Source organism: Monopterus albus, unplaced genomic scaffold (assembly GCF_001952655.1).
Source record: "Monopterus albus unplaced genomic scaffold, M_albus_1.0 scaffold348.1, whole genome shotgun sequence".
NCBI lineage: Eukaryota > Metazoa > Chordata > Actinopteri > Synbranchiformes > Synbranchidae > Monopterus > Monopterus albus.
Genome location: NW_018128228.1, coordinates 43,806 through 58,275, shown reverse-complemented (window position 1 = coordinate 58,275; position 14,470 = coordinate 43,806). Strand labels below are relative to the sequence as shown.

General features: G+C 41.6%; 1 protein-coding gene across 1 annotated transcript in view; it reads right to left on the bottom strand.

Moving 5' to 3' along the window:
* The window catches only part of LOC109974785 (sodium/potassium/calcium exchanger 1-like), a 17,122-nt gene extending 3,062 nt beyond the window's left edge, over window positions 1-14,060 (bottom strand). Inside the window, 10 exon segments of the mRNA XM_020625175.1 lie at window positions 9-77; window positions 1,061-1,167; window positions 3,336-3,401; window positions 4,010-4,060; window positions 4,443-4,496; window positions 6,681-6,789; window positions 8,873-9,052; window positions 12,114-12,330; window positions 12,332-13,213; window positions 13,762-14,060. Coding sequence (XP_020480831.1) covers window positions 9-77; window positions 1,061-1,167; window positions 3,336-3,401; window positions 4,010-4,060; window positions 4,443-4,496; window positions 6,681-6,789; window positions 8,873-9,052; window positions 12,114-12,330; window positions 12,332-13,056 — 1,578 coding nt within the window. The 5' untranslated portion in view covers window positions 13,057-13,213; window positions 13,762-14,060.
* Between the last annotated feature and the right edge of the window lie 410 nt (window positions 14,061-14,470).

Here is a 14,470-nt window from a genome sequence, read left to right as displayed (position 1 = left end):
TCATCTTCACTCTCAGTGCGGTCACTGCTCTTGCCCTCAACACTGCCCCCTGAGCCCCCGGCCGTTGCTGCTGCTAGCTGCGGGACAGAAAACATGAGTGAAAAAAGTGAGATTCATTGTTCACATTAGGACTGCAGCTCTTTAGCCTTGTCCCTGATCTTAAATCCAGTAGTAGTGGGGGGGGAGTCCTAACTGCTCACTGATTTATGTTCCATCATTTTACTGTAAAAGGTGGAATTAGAAAAATCACAGCAAAAATATTAAAAGCGCTCTTGTTCATGTTGTGTACACTATTAAAGCGGCCCCTGACAGCAGATGCTCATTTTACATCCTTTAAGTCTCCCAGGGGCCAGGCTTCAATGTCTGATCATAAGGGGGGGGGAGTAGCACCTGTGCGACATTAATCACTGCACAACTTGATCTTATTTAAAAAATATACTGAGGATTACCCCCATGAACTGTCTCAGCACTGAACTTTTAACCTGTTATTAAGTTAGAAATGTTGGTCAACCTTTGTGAGAGATTTGAAGCCTAGCACAAGTCACAGTAAATGTCATGATGGCAATGGCTCATCATGCAAACACATAAATAGTTAGTGAGGAGGAGGAGGTCAGCTTAGCAGTCAGTTTGTGATAGACAATAGATTTCTCCCTTTACGAGTCAAGACATTTTCCATTCCATTTACAGAATTACTGAAGCAGCAGCTGCTGGAAATCTATATTCTTATAAGGTTTCTATAGTTCAAATTTACAAGAACCATTTGCTAGTAGTTAAATGTTCCCTTTTAAAAGTCAATGGTTTTCAGCAGAATGATGAAGTAAAACTGCTTTCATGACCTCATGTCCCAGTTACCAAGCTGCAATTAAGAAGCAACTGCAAATGCTTCAAAGTCTCAGCATGGAGGATGTCAGGAGGATACGGATTTCGCTGGGTAATCTTTGGAAATGTTACATGTTGTTTATATTTTGCCTTTTTTTTTTTTAGCAGGACATTTTAGCTGTAGCCTCTTTTGCCAATACTTCCATTATCTGGTGAGGTCAGAATGAATTAAACTGCGTACCTCTGACTCATCTGGCTGGTCTGATGTCTTCTCAGTCATCTCTTCTGTCCTTGGAGGCTGCGAGGTGGACGGCTCTGCTGCACCGCCCCCTGGGGGACTGGCAGCATCTGGAAAAAGAGGATGAACTGGGTGATTGGGATGCATTTGTCCCTAAACACACACACAGCAGATATGGAACACTGAGGTTTGAAGAACACTTCTTTGTACGTATTCAGTCATTTTCTTTCAGAGTCATTTGTAATGTTTGAAAGACCAAACCTGACTTAGACAAACTGCTGTAATAATCTAAACTGAACAAACGCTTACTTGATATTTATATACACCACCACTCAAAAGTTATAAAGATAGATAGAAAAAGATAAATTCATTTTGTTCTTACTCCAATTTTTTATTTAAGGATGGATTCGTTAATATATCAGTAAATTCTGATGAACTTGTTAACACAAAATGTCTGGTCGCGGCCACACAGCGGTGCAATGGTTGGCACTGTCGCCTCATAGCAAGAAGGTTCTGGATTTGAACCTCATGGCCAACCAGGACCCTTCTGTGTTAGCATGTTGTCCTGGTTCCTGTGTGTGTTTCCTCTAGGTACTCCAGCTTCCTCCCACAGTTCAGAGACATGCAGGTTAAAACACCCATAGGTGTGAATGTCTGTGTGTCAGCGCTGTGATAAGCTGGCGACCTGTCCAGGGTATACCTCACCCAGTGTTGGCTGGGATCAACCCCAGGATAAGCAGTGTAGATAATGGATGTATGTTGCCCTGGATTTTTCTAATAAGGGACCTGGAAAAATTCTGCTCAATTTAAAATCCTCTGTGGGTGACCACTGGCCTATGTCTTTTAAAATAACTGTTCTTCTTATATTTTGAGAAATAAATCCAAATTTCAATGTTAAGCTAACACAGTTATCATGCTTTGTGGGTCAGCATAAAAAGCCTGTGGGAGTGACTGGAGTGTTTTGCGATAAACATGCTCTAGGAAAAGGATTCTCACACACTGTCCTGTCTGCATGTTAATCTTTGGACTGACTGATTCAGGCTTGTTGAAGCCTCTCAAGACTCACTGCAGCTGCACCTCTGACTGTAAAGTGCCTCATTACTCCACAGCATGACGCACAATCACGCTGAGAGGCTCCGCTGATTATGGAGAACAATCTCCCAAATCAAAATCTCTTGTGACTGATTCTTATGGGTGCCACACCTTCAACACAGACATTTCAAAATAAAATCTTACAATCCAAAAATGCCACCAGTCATTAAATACAATATTCACCTACAACACTACAATATAGAGCTAAAGATGGGTGACAATGAAAGGAAAGACAAGATGTTGCTGGGCCACCACAACAGCTTCAGAACACCTTGGCATCGACTCTTTGAGTCTCTGGACTCTACCAGAGGGATGAACACAATTCTACCAAAAGATATTACTCATTTGGCGTTTTGCTGATGGAGATGCTGTTTACCAACTTGACTCATAAATATTAGCATGTTAACATGGAAACTACTAGTGTTTGAGTTTGATAGATTTAATTAAAATTCAGTATCAAAGTCACTTATCAAAGCTTCCATAATTTAAAGTAATTAAACTTAAGCCAAAAGACCACTTTCAGAGGAACTGTGAGAATTTGGATGAACAGCTGATATAGTGTAATCACCGGTGACAGGGTGTAAATGAAACGCCTGCTGACATTACCTGCATGTTTCTGACACAGCTCCTTATAATATGATATAACATGAGCTTCTTTAGCCTATTTACCTACCAAGAACCGGATCCAAAAATAGAACCAGATGTCAGAACCCATCACTAGAAACTCCACATCAAAAAGTTTATATAAACAAGCAAAAAATCAAATCAAAAAATGTTAAACATTATACATAAATACATATATACATAAATGTTAGTATAGCAACATGCTCAACTCTTAAAAATGTCAGCATCTTAATATATAGGCTATTCAGCTGTTTACAGCATAATAACATGTCAATATTAGCCTTTGGGTTACAGAGGTGATACAATTTAGGCTTATTAAAATGCAAAAACATTGAAAGAAAAATAAATGTTTATTGAAAATGTTAGCTTTCTATATAATAATTACAGACAGCCCTACTGCGAAGCTACTGATCTTCACTTTTGAAGCCTGATTCCTGTATTTGTGCTAAGCTAGGCTAACACGTTCTAGACTTCCCATAAGAGATTGATATATGTATGGCCTTTTGTTAAAATGCCAAGGAAATGCTTTTAAGGAAAAGTGTTGCTTTCAAATACAACTCACCTTCAGAGTGGCATTGCTGTGACTTGCCCGTGACCGGGATGTTCAGAGGTTTAATTTTGTTCTTTGCTGTAATTAAGAGAAGGCTCTAATACAAATCTCATGTAAGATGAGAGACATGCATCTTCCATGAGCAGTTTTGTGCAACCAAGCCAACATGCCTTTGACCTTGTACCCACACACTGACCATTTTATGACTGGCACAGAGTACTTTTCTTTACATTTAACTTCAAATATGTGTGTGTCAGAAGCATCACTTCAGTAATAACATTAACAAATATAGAAGGAAAATGTAAGAAAATGTTCATGTTCTGTATTCACTATATTTGAGTGGAGTAACAAATACAGCATTGTCACCCTTTCTTTTTATTTTAAAAACACTTGACAACCATGTGAAAACTGTACCAAAGTAAAGTAGTAAAGATGCATAAACTAAGATTCTGTAAGAATCCTGTCATTTCTACTCAAAACCTTTCAAACAGCCACTGTGGGGAAAAGGTAATTGATATTCACAATGCCACAAAAACAACTGGATGCACAGCACCTCACAAACAACCACCTAATTTAAACATGCAACCACCCAAAATCAGCTCAGAAATATATCTGGGGCAGACGCAGACCAGACTGAGAACAACAACAACAACAGAAGGGGAATTGCAAACACAAAACTCTCTTACCTTTCTTCTGCCCAGACCCTTCCACTCTGACGTCCCCATTAAAGGACAACTCTGATTGGCAAAGATGCACATCAGAGTAAATACCCAACATGACTGCTCTCCTTTAGTTATGTGACACAGCAATTACATGCACTTAGACATATATATGCAATGACAGCTAGATTACTGAATACTATTCAAGGTCAGATGAAAGTGAGAAGTCAAAGAATTTTGCTATTTGAGTTTCCAAATTGTAATTCAATTATTTTGTGCAAGTCAGATGTGGAGGTCTGTCACTAGCCACACTGACCACTGGGAAACTTGGCTCTCTGTTGTCTTCTGGGTTGAGTTTTAGATAGAGCACAATTTAGCATCAAATGAACACAAGAATGCACCATCACCACACGACATGACAGGAAACAACAGTGAGGAGACATCTTGTTGCTGTTCCTACCTTGTCTGACTTTTCTTGGACCAGTGATTTTAAGTGCCCCTGTAAGGGCTGCCTCTAGGAAGAAAACCAACAGCAGTGATTTTAACCTCTGAGCTTTTTTTGAAGTTTTGTTTAGTTTTCATATTATTGCAGCATCTACATTTTAGTTTTCCTAGTGCTGCAGCAACATGTTTCATGCTTTCTGGGCAAAAATCAAAAATTCCTAATTTGATTCTCTGTGATTTTAAACTGCAATACATCATAGATCTGCTTAGTAATCAGTAAGAATTCATTTAATTCCGGCTGCATAGTGGGTGACCTGCATACTTATCTGTAATCAGTAGTCAACTGTTTCACTGGAAATGCCTTAGCTTTGTGCTTCAAATATGAAAATAAAAAAAATTCTCAAAAACACTAATAGGAACTATCGAGACAATAGACCATTTGTGATGTTGCCATATTCTGCATTAGAGCTGTGGCTCACAACCTTTTTCAAAAAAAACAACCCAGGCTGTTACATTTGACCTGCTACCAAATGCTAGCTTATTAAAAACACCAGTGACACCCCCTCCTGCTACCTACTGAGCTATGAAGTATTATGTTACACACTCCAAGTGATTTCAGCTGCTTGTTAAACAAGACCGAGTTGTATTTGTTATCAACAATGTCAACCTCACCTAATATTGAAACAAATTAAATAAAAAGCCACCTGTGCGTATACTGAATGTTAAAGCTAGCTGAACTATGCAGGTTAGGCCAGGCCATCTACCATAATTAAATACTGTCAAACTTAAAACCACTGAGTGACAGCACTCTCTGAGGATCTTAGTGTAACTCCTTAACCACTGTCCCAGTAGAAGTGTCATCCTAGACAAAAAACAAACAAACACACAAACAAAAAGCTTGCCTACTGAACTGGACAGGGCAGCACGTGAGCAAACAGTCAACACCTGCACGTCAGACCAAAGGCCTCTATGAGCTGCAACATCTTATTAATGAAGCAATAACAGCCAAGACTACAGTACAGAGGGCCCAAATTAAGCAAATGAGACCATATCTCCTGGGGGAAAACCTACCGACTTGGCATTACTAGAGAGAAGATGCTTTCTGAATGGGACTCAGGTGGAGCCAGGAATTTTGCTGCTGCATCTAGTAGCTGTCAGTGGTGTTGCATTTGCACATGGGCTTCAGCCTTCAGCCCTGGTATTTGCCTCTTGACTGGGACATTTAAGAGCATTACCATTAATTTTAACTCTTGTATGCCATTTAATCTGTAACAGTAACTACAGTTGTCAAATAAATGTAACACAGTAAAAACTACAGTATTTCTCTTTGAATTCACACTGGAGAATGAGAAAACTAGTCACAACCTGGCAACCCAGAAATTGTTCTTCATTATTCAATTACTGACCATTAATAGATCCATTAGGTGCAACTGATAAATGATGCTGATATAGTGTAGAAAGTCAAATCTAAAATCAACCCTGACCAACAAACCCAGACAAATTCCCTGTGCCCATGATATCAGCCTTCTCTTCTCCTGTCAGTCTAAACGCAGAAGCACACTATTGTACTTCATCATCTAAACAAGATGGCTATTAGAAAGCTGAATGTCCTCAGGCTCACACTGACAATGCTGACAGTTGACCACAGTAATAACACCTGTGCAACCCAGCTGCATGGAGCCGGTCTCAGCTCTGGTCCCACCGCTGCACTAGTTCCAGATAAAGAGCTCAGTGTACCAGGACGCTGGCTCTTATCCAGCTTTTATTAGCCTGTACTGAAAAGCCGATTAAGGATCAGCGGTGGCCGAGCACTGAGAGAGCGAGGAACAGTGGCCTGGTGAGCTGGAGGACAGGCTGAAGGTCACTGTGGTTCATCACACTGCCCTGACTCAGGAGAAGGGACAGGACGGACAGAACGAGAGAAAGCGGAGTCGCTGCCAGCTTCACTGCACCTTGGAACATCTGGTCAACTAGTTCGCAGAAAATGAGGTGATCAATCATTTCAGTAATTTTTCAAGCAAAACATCCACAAGTGCCAGCTTCTCAGATGAGAGGGATTTGCTGCTTTTGATTTGATAGTAACTGTTTGTTTAACTGATGATGTTCTATTGATAAGTCCCTCTATTTAGCATTTATAAGCAGCATATAAACATTTTTATTTTATAAAATCCAACAGTGTTTTAGTCCAAACAGTTTGACCACCAGGCTGCAGATTTAATCTTATTGCAAAAACCATTGCTGTTCTAGTTGTTACCTTCTCCCAGAGGATCCAGTGTGTGAATCATCAGCTGGAAGATGGTGCTCCGCAGAGATGTGTTGTGGAGGGAGGCCAAGCTGCCACCTCGTTGCAGGGCAGGACGCACCTAGAGGTCAGTAGACACAATCAGAAATCAAACTGTAGGATTAGCATTCACGTAATGTAAATTTGAACAGGTGTAGACATCTGAGGTCCAAATATTTTAGTTGATATTAAGACGTTTTCAGCTCATGGCCAGTACTTGACAGTATAGTAAGTACAAAATTCTCTAAAAATGGCATCTAACATCAGAACTGGATTGTTTTTTTTTTTGTTTTTTTTTTTTACCTCAGTGGTTTTTCAGTTGTATATTAAAATATTTGACTAACATAATGAAGTACTTCAGTCGCTGATATTTCCTAAGATTGTGTGATGTAGCACCAAGATCAAAGATAAAGCCAGATTAAAAAGAGGCAGCAGATCAAATTTACTCAGTACTTTTACTGTTTTGTGCCACTTATGTTTAAACGTTCCAAGTTGATAGGCAACACCTCTGTCTTACTGACATGACAGCTATCAGACTGAACTATGCCACTGATCATTTATTCACATCACAGCAGAGTGTATACTGTATCAGTGCAGGCCCAGAAGAAACACCACCATCCTGAGGACACAACACAGCATGTGGCCATCTCCACAGAGACCATGAATAAACCATGTGATGGTGATTTACCACAGCTGACCAACAGTATGGGTCGACCTGCTCCACCAAATGGCTCCCCAGTACTCCATGACAGGCTATTATCATTACTGTATATTGCTTCCGTCTCCCTCTCTATTACTCTGTCAAGCTGGTGCATGTTGATGACCTGTTACAATCTTTTATAATCTTCCTGTGTGCTGAGCCACAGCAGCATGAATGGCCACATCCTCAGAGGGGATTTTATACTTAAGCTGCCCCAGCAGATGCGTGCACAGAGAAGATGACATCAAAAGTAGCACAGTACGTGAACATGCCCCTCACATAAGCAGAAGAGCAGAGGTGAACGATTTGCATGGTAGAGGTGCAGTGCAACCTGGATATAATGTTTGTCAGCTCAAGTTCAGGGAAAGTGTCTGTGGAAGATGGACAGTCAGGGTGCTGAACATCTGTTTGAGCCACATGTAAATAATCATGCAACGCAGGTTCAAATGAAAGTGATGCAGCCTGCTCACAAATGTTCATTGTGTTAAACTGAATTAATTGATCACTTTCTTCTTGTTTTGCCACATTTACAACTTATTGTTCATTACTGTGCTGCTTTTTAGACCAGTTTTCCCACTGCATTACTCTGTTTTCAGTGGAAGAAATCACAAGAAAAAAAAGTGCATATGTGTAATTTATGGTGTTATGAAAAAAACTGTTTTGCTGCATTGGGTTCTGGATGATGCTACCAGGGGTGGCCAATTCCAGTCCTTGAGGGCCGCTGTCCTGCTTGTTGTCCAACTATCCCTGCCTGACCTGCTGTTGATTACCTGGCTCAGGTGTGTTCCAGGCAGGGATAGTTGGACAACAAGCAGGACAGCGGCCCTCAAGGACTGGAATTGGCCACCCCTGGTTTAGGGTAATACTGGCTCTGTCCTGCAGCATCCCCAGCCACGGTATGAATGCCAAACACATCGGTTGTGACACCAATGTTTGAAAAATTCAAACAGATATATAAGCGGCCAAAAGTCACATAATGAAAAAACAGTATGATCTTACTTTTTAGCGTATCCTTAATCACACCAACACTAGGACTAACTAGCTATACAGTCCAATACAAGACAGATGCTGTTTCTTTATTTCCTTGTCTTTTACAAGAATCATTCACTTGTTACAATGTTGAATTTCTGCCAGGAACCTGTTGGCATTTTCATCAGTCTTCTAACATATCAGATATGTACCCGTTAGCTGTATATCGAAGAGTCCTCATTGTAAAATGAGTTTCCTGGACTTTTTTTTAAACCTAAACAATTTATGTGGAGAACAATAGCTTAACTGCTAGATAGCTTGCTACAGATGATAAAACATCAACGGTTGTCTTTTCTGGTTAGGTTTCATTAAGAATTAATTTACAAACTTAGCAACTCAAGAATAAATCAAATTAGCACTTATAAGTAGTCAATGGAAATACTAGTCAGGCTAAGTCCAGTCCACACCAACAATAAAAGCATTTAGGTTTTCATACCCTGAGTCTTGCCTTGTCCTCTTGTGGGTCTGATGGCAGTTTGTTGCACTGAGGGATGCTTGGAAGTGATTCATCCTCCAGTTTGGACTTCTCCTCAGCTTTTGGTACAGGAGGTGCAGTAGGAGGAGCAGCAGGAGGCGCAGCAGGAGGAGGAGGAGGAGGTGGGAGAGCTTCATTCTCCTGTAAAGTCAGTGACAACTTAGTTAACACCACCTTTGGTAATTAGTTCATGAGCATACACTTCCTAGCATACGAATGCTTGTGTATGTGTAGGGATAGGGTTCGACAGCATTTGACCAAATCTGAATCCACTTGAATGAATGTCACTTTCGGCTTTTTCCTGTTAGGGGTCGCCACATGCAAAGCGTCAGTGTGACGATTCACATCTTGACATTTGGCACGTGTTTTACGCCGGATGCCATTCCTGACGCAACCCTGACTTGAACCCGGACCACAGCGGCGAGGGCACTGCGCCTTAACCACAATCCATCAAATCTGAATCCACTTATCAAACCCAAATCCGATACGGAATCTATTAAATCATTTTTATTTTACTCAGCCATGTGACAAAACAATTTTAAACCTTTTTTGTGTAAAAAAAGACACGTTTCATTGTTTGTTTACAACAGTGTTGCTGAATTGGCATGGTTGACTGTGTTAATCTTGCCAAGAGGCAACAGAGTGTGAATGACTGATTCAATAAGGAATTTATTATTTGCTAAACTAATCAAGGTATATTACAAACTTGGCAGTGAATCCAAAACAGTACTGGCTCTTGGATCTGACCCCCATTAATCCCCACGGCTGAGATTTGTCTGAAACTCACTCGAAACCAAGATCAAATGTGTTGACTGTCAAGGGCATTCAAGTCTCTATGCAGTTGTTTTGTCTCTTTGTCTTCAATGCATGTTTTACATAAAAATCCCAGGAGGCCCCCTGACACTTGGTGGCCCCTGGGCCTGGGCCCAGCGGCCCCATTCAGTAATCTATCCATAGGTTGGTACAGTATATCCACATCAAGCGTGTATCTCATCCTGAGGTCCTATGTTAAAATCTAGATTTAACACCTGGATCTCTGCTGATACTGTGGCTTTTTCTGAAATTGTGTTTGAGCAAATTACCATACAGTGTTGCACAGACTGAGGCATGTGTAGTACACTGGTATATATGAAGACCACACACAGTGCACAAAAAGGGGTGGTAAACACAGGTCCAGCAGTTCAGTCTTTCCCCTGGGTGTGACTCTGTCACCTGCCTTTAGACCTAGTCTGTTGTTGAGCTCCGTCATTCACCTTATACTCAACTGTATGAGGCTAGTGTTTCACCTACATTATACTGAGCTGCAATGACGACTTAAGTAATTGGAACTATTTTGATAATCTCCTTTTTAATAACTGGTATATTATTCTGTTTTGGACTGCTGGTCAGATATTACCTTGGGTTTCTGGAGTATTGTGACATTTTATAGACTAAATGATTCATCAAGAAAATAAACAGCAGAATAAAAAATCATTAGTTGCAGAAAAGCTGTAGCTAACGTGCTCAGACCAAACGAGGGTGTGCTTGACTGCTCAAGATGTGCAAAACTCACAAAATAAGCATGCGCTGCATACCGTCATTAGTGCTCCCGTTTTCTGCAACCATTTTGCTTTCTTATTTTATGTGAATCATTACTTGCACCCTTGACACTGTACAGTTGTTCTTGGAACAAAAAATTCTTAGCTGGGGTATCTCTGTACATGGCTCCTATGAGAGGTGTGGACAACTGTTGAATTTCAATCATACTGTACTGAAGAGAAAAGTACAGAAAGAATGCTATTTTCAAGTAGTTGGTATGTACTATTTAATAAGAAATCTGTTCATAATTGTGATTCCTGCATGGGCCCATTATCTCTGCAACATGTTCCTGTCTTGAGTGTATCTGGTATAGGCAACAGGTTCTTACAAGTCATCTTCACTGAGCACATTTTTAAAGAGGTACAGTAAAACTAAAAATACTTGAACTGTTGTATTTTGGAAGTTGTTATTAATTGATGAACATAAATAAACATGCTTTATGGATTTCCTGTAAAAGGAGTGTGGTAGCATTCAGATGTGAGCCTTCAATCAGAACACAGAGCCTGACTGGAGATGTGCTTTAGGCTAATTGGAGAGTGTGCTGGTGATGCTTGAAATATGGAAACGCAGTGCTGCATGTTAATCACAGGCTTAGAATTTACTGCACTCTGTCAGCAGAGCCATTTAGCCTGCAGGCGGTCTGCTATTAAAAAAAACAAACAAAAAAAACATTATTGATTTGTTCTGGGTTTTCTTCAAATGAATGACTTTCACATCGTCATATTTCAGGGCTATGACGCAAACCTAACATTTCCATCACTTCATCCATGTGACATTGTCTGTGACACCTGGCGTCCTTTCTTTCCAGCATCAAAGGATTTTACACAGATACAGGCTGTCACCTGCTCAGACCCACAAATCACTGGCCCTCTTTTACTCTACGTGAGCAGACAACAACAACCCAACTGTGAAGAGATGAAAGATGAAAATATACTCTGCAGAGACAGAACTCGGTCTAGTAATGTCTCTGCAGAGACATCTGGTTGGTAGTGTCCATTTCCTGTCAGTTCTGAGTAGTTTCCTCTTTGATGTGGTTGCACAACAGCACCTTACACCTGATAGTTAATTCGACACTTCAGTTATTTAAAGTTAAGGGTAATGTTCCAAAACAGCTGGACTGTAGTTTTTTGCAAACCAAATTCAAACAGGAATATTGCATTTGCTGGGGACTATTTTCAGGGTGAATTAATCCACATTTGGTACTCTAGTGAGTATTTGTGGCAGCAAGACGTGTTTGTGGGACTGAGTCAAAATAAACTGCAGTGTGTGTCATGGCAATGAAGGATTGTGTCACCCAGTCCAACACTGTGGCTCACTGATGTGTTAATAAGCTCTACGGCACAGAGAACTAAAGGATATCAGGCCTTGTAGAGAGAGACAATACTCGCTGTTGGTTTTCAAGAGATATGCTGACAGTGAGAAAAATATACACCACGGCCAGATTAATTGATTCTGATTCTGTATTTAACATTTGTAAATTTTTATGGATTCAGATTATTAGAAACACTGACAGAAGCTTGTTTTCCTCAGTGTAAACACATGCCTCCTGGAAATAAGTTTAACCAGAACACTTGTCTCTAAACTACTTTTCCCCCTGATGTGTTCAAATGTGACAACAACTGACCTTCTCCGGCTCCTCTGTGGTCCACACCTTGACAGTGCTCATGTGCTTGTTGAGTTGGGTCTTGACCTTCTGCTCAATCGGACTGTTAAACTTCATGAAGCTCACGTAGCTGATGTAGCCCAGAACCAGAGAGATGCTCTCCCACCACAGGATCATGTTGTCCAGGAAGAAGACGATGAGCATGGTGAGGTCCAGGATGTAGAAGGTCACGTCTCGGGGAGAAGATGGCACACATGCCAATCACAAACAGGATGTTGAAGACAGCTGAGCCCACAATGGTGCCGATGCCCACGTTGCTGTGGGAGATGAAGACACCAATCAGGGAGGTGAAAAGCTCAGGGGCAGAGCCTCCCGCTGCCATGAAGGTGGCCCCAGCCACGTCGTCAGAGATTTCTAGCTTGGTCGTGATGACCTCCAGTGCAGGAACAAAGAACTCATCACAGACAATGGCCAGGGCAACAAACATGTAAGTCATGCCGATAACATGCAGGACCACCCAGCCTTGTCGCCGCTGCTCCACAGAGAAGATATCCTCAGGGTAATCGCCCTTCCTGTGAGGGGGCTGGAGTGGGGGACGAGGGAGAGCTGTGGTGGTTAGTGGTGGTGGAGTTGGAAGAGGTTTGCTAGGCTGAGGATCTACATAGATACACTGTTCAATATCTGTCCTGTTGACCATAATCACCAGAGGAGGTTTGGTACTCTCAGGTGAGACAGCCTGCTCCTCTGTCTTATTGGATGCCATCACCTCTCTAATGTTGATCTCCAGGACATCGTCATCACCCTCATCTACTCCGAGAGCCTCATCAGTGTGCAAGGAGGCTCCTGGCTGTGACAGCCTGGCCTTCTCAGTCAGAGTGTAGACAAGACACAGCAGCACACCTGAAAGGAAGAGGAGGATGCGACTGCGCCTGAGTCTCCTCCTCAAAGGTGAATGCACATTCATTGTCCCCGTGGTCTCGACTCCAAACAGGAAGCTATGTCAGGTGCATTGCTATTCCTTGGTAGGTCCAGCACTGTGATGTGGCGAGAAGACACCGCTGACAGAGGGAAAACACGCACGTACATACTGTGTTTCATCTTTTACAGTGGGCAGTTTCAACCTGTGGAAAGGCAGAAAAACAGAAAAGAAGGCTGAAAAAAATCACATCATGAACGTCTCTGCATAGTTGCAGATCTAATGACAAGTGTGTATCGGCGGATGATGGGGATGCAGACAGCCACCTGTTACTATGGCTACATAATCACACAGGCTTTGGCTTCTCACAAAACAGGAGTCTACTGAAAACACGTTAAACAGGTTAAAACGACAAGAAAATTCAGACTTGCCTTAAAATAACGCGAATGTCTAAATTACAGCGCATGCAAAGAAATCAAATGCGCGCGTACCCTAAATGATAATTCATTAAACATCAATTACGCTTGTCCATCGTGCATTAAGATACAGTAACGTTACGTTAATAAAACCAACTAAACCTGTTATAAAATATGGCGTGTTGGGGATTATTTATGGAGTAATAAAGGCCCGTGCGGATTATAATGCAAGGTCGATGCAAACCGTTAATCCACATCTCCTCACCATCCACAAATAACAACAGACGATAAAATCCTAAAAGCATCTGTGGGCAGTCAGCGGTGGTGCTGGTCCTACCTGTACCTCCGGCCGCTCAGCCCCTCTGCGCTGCGGACAGTCCCTCCAGCTGTGCGTAATGGACGCAAAGAAGCTGACTCCGGTTTTGGGGGGTTACAAGGGCGCACCGCATGTCAGGGCTTCAGCTAGGCTCAGCATAATGCTACTAAGAGGATTAGGAGACGAACACCTCTCGCCTTCCCTTTCCACTTTTTACGCTTTAACAATACACCAACATGCAAACAGCGGTGCGGGTCGTAGCTGCTAGTTTGACGCAAAACCTCGCCAGCTGTTTCGAGCGCTGAGCCTGTTGAAGGCAGAATAATCAGATGTGCCGAGGCTGACGGGAGGAGTCTGGCCCTTATCTTGGGTGTGGTCGAGTGAAGCCTAGTGTTAGGAGTGGAAAAATTAATTTTGTCCCTCTGGTAAAACAGCAAATTGTAATTTATAAGTGCATGCCAAAGACAAGTACTTTTTGCCTTAGCATGTCACACTTGAACGTATATTTACACTAAAATGTAAAGTTTCACGTTCACACATGAACAAATCCACAATGCAAATATGGTTTATTATTGCATGGTGTACAATATTCAGTCTGAAAACTTTCTTTCACACAGTGAAATTCAATACGTCAGTTCTTAAATTTAATGCACATTTTAGTGAGGTTGGGCTGAGACAGATGAAAAATTGGCTAAACAATGATAGCAAAAAACAGAATTTTATCACACTA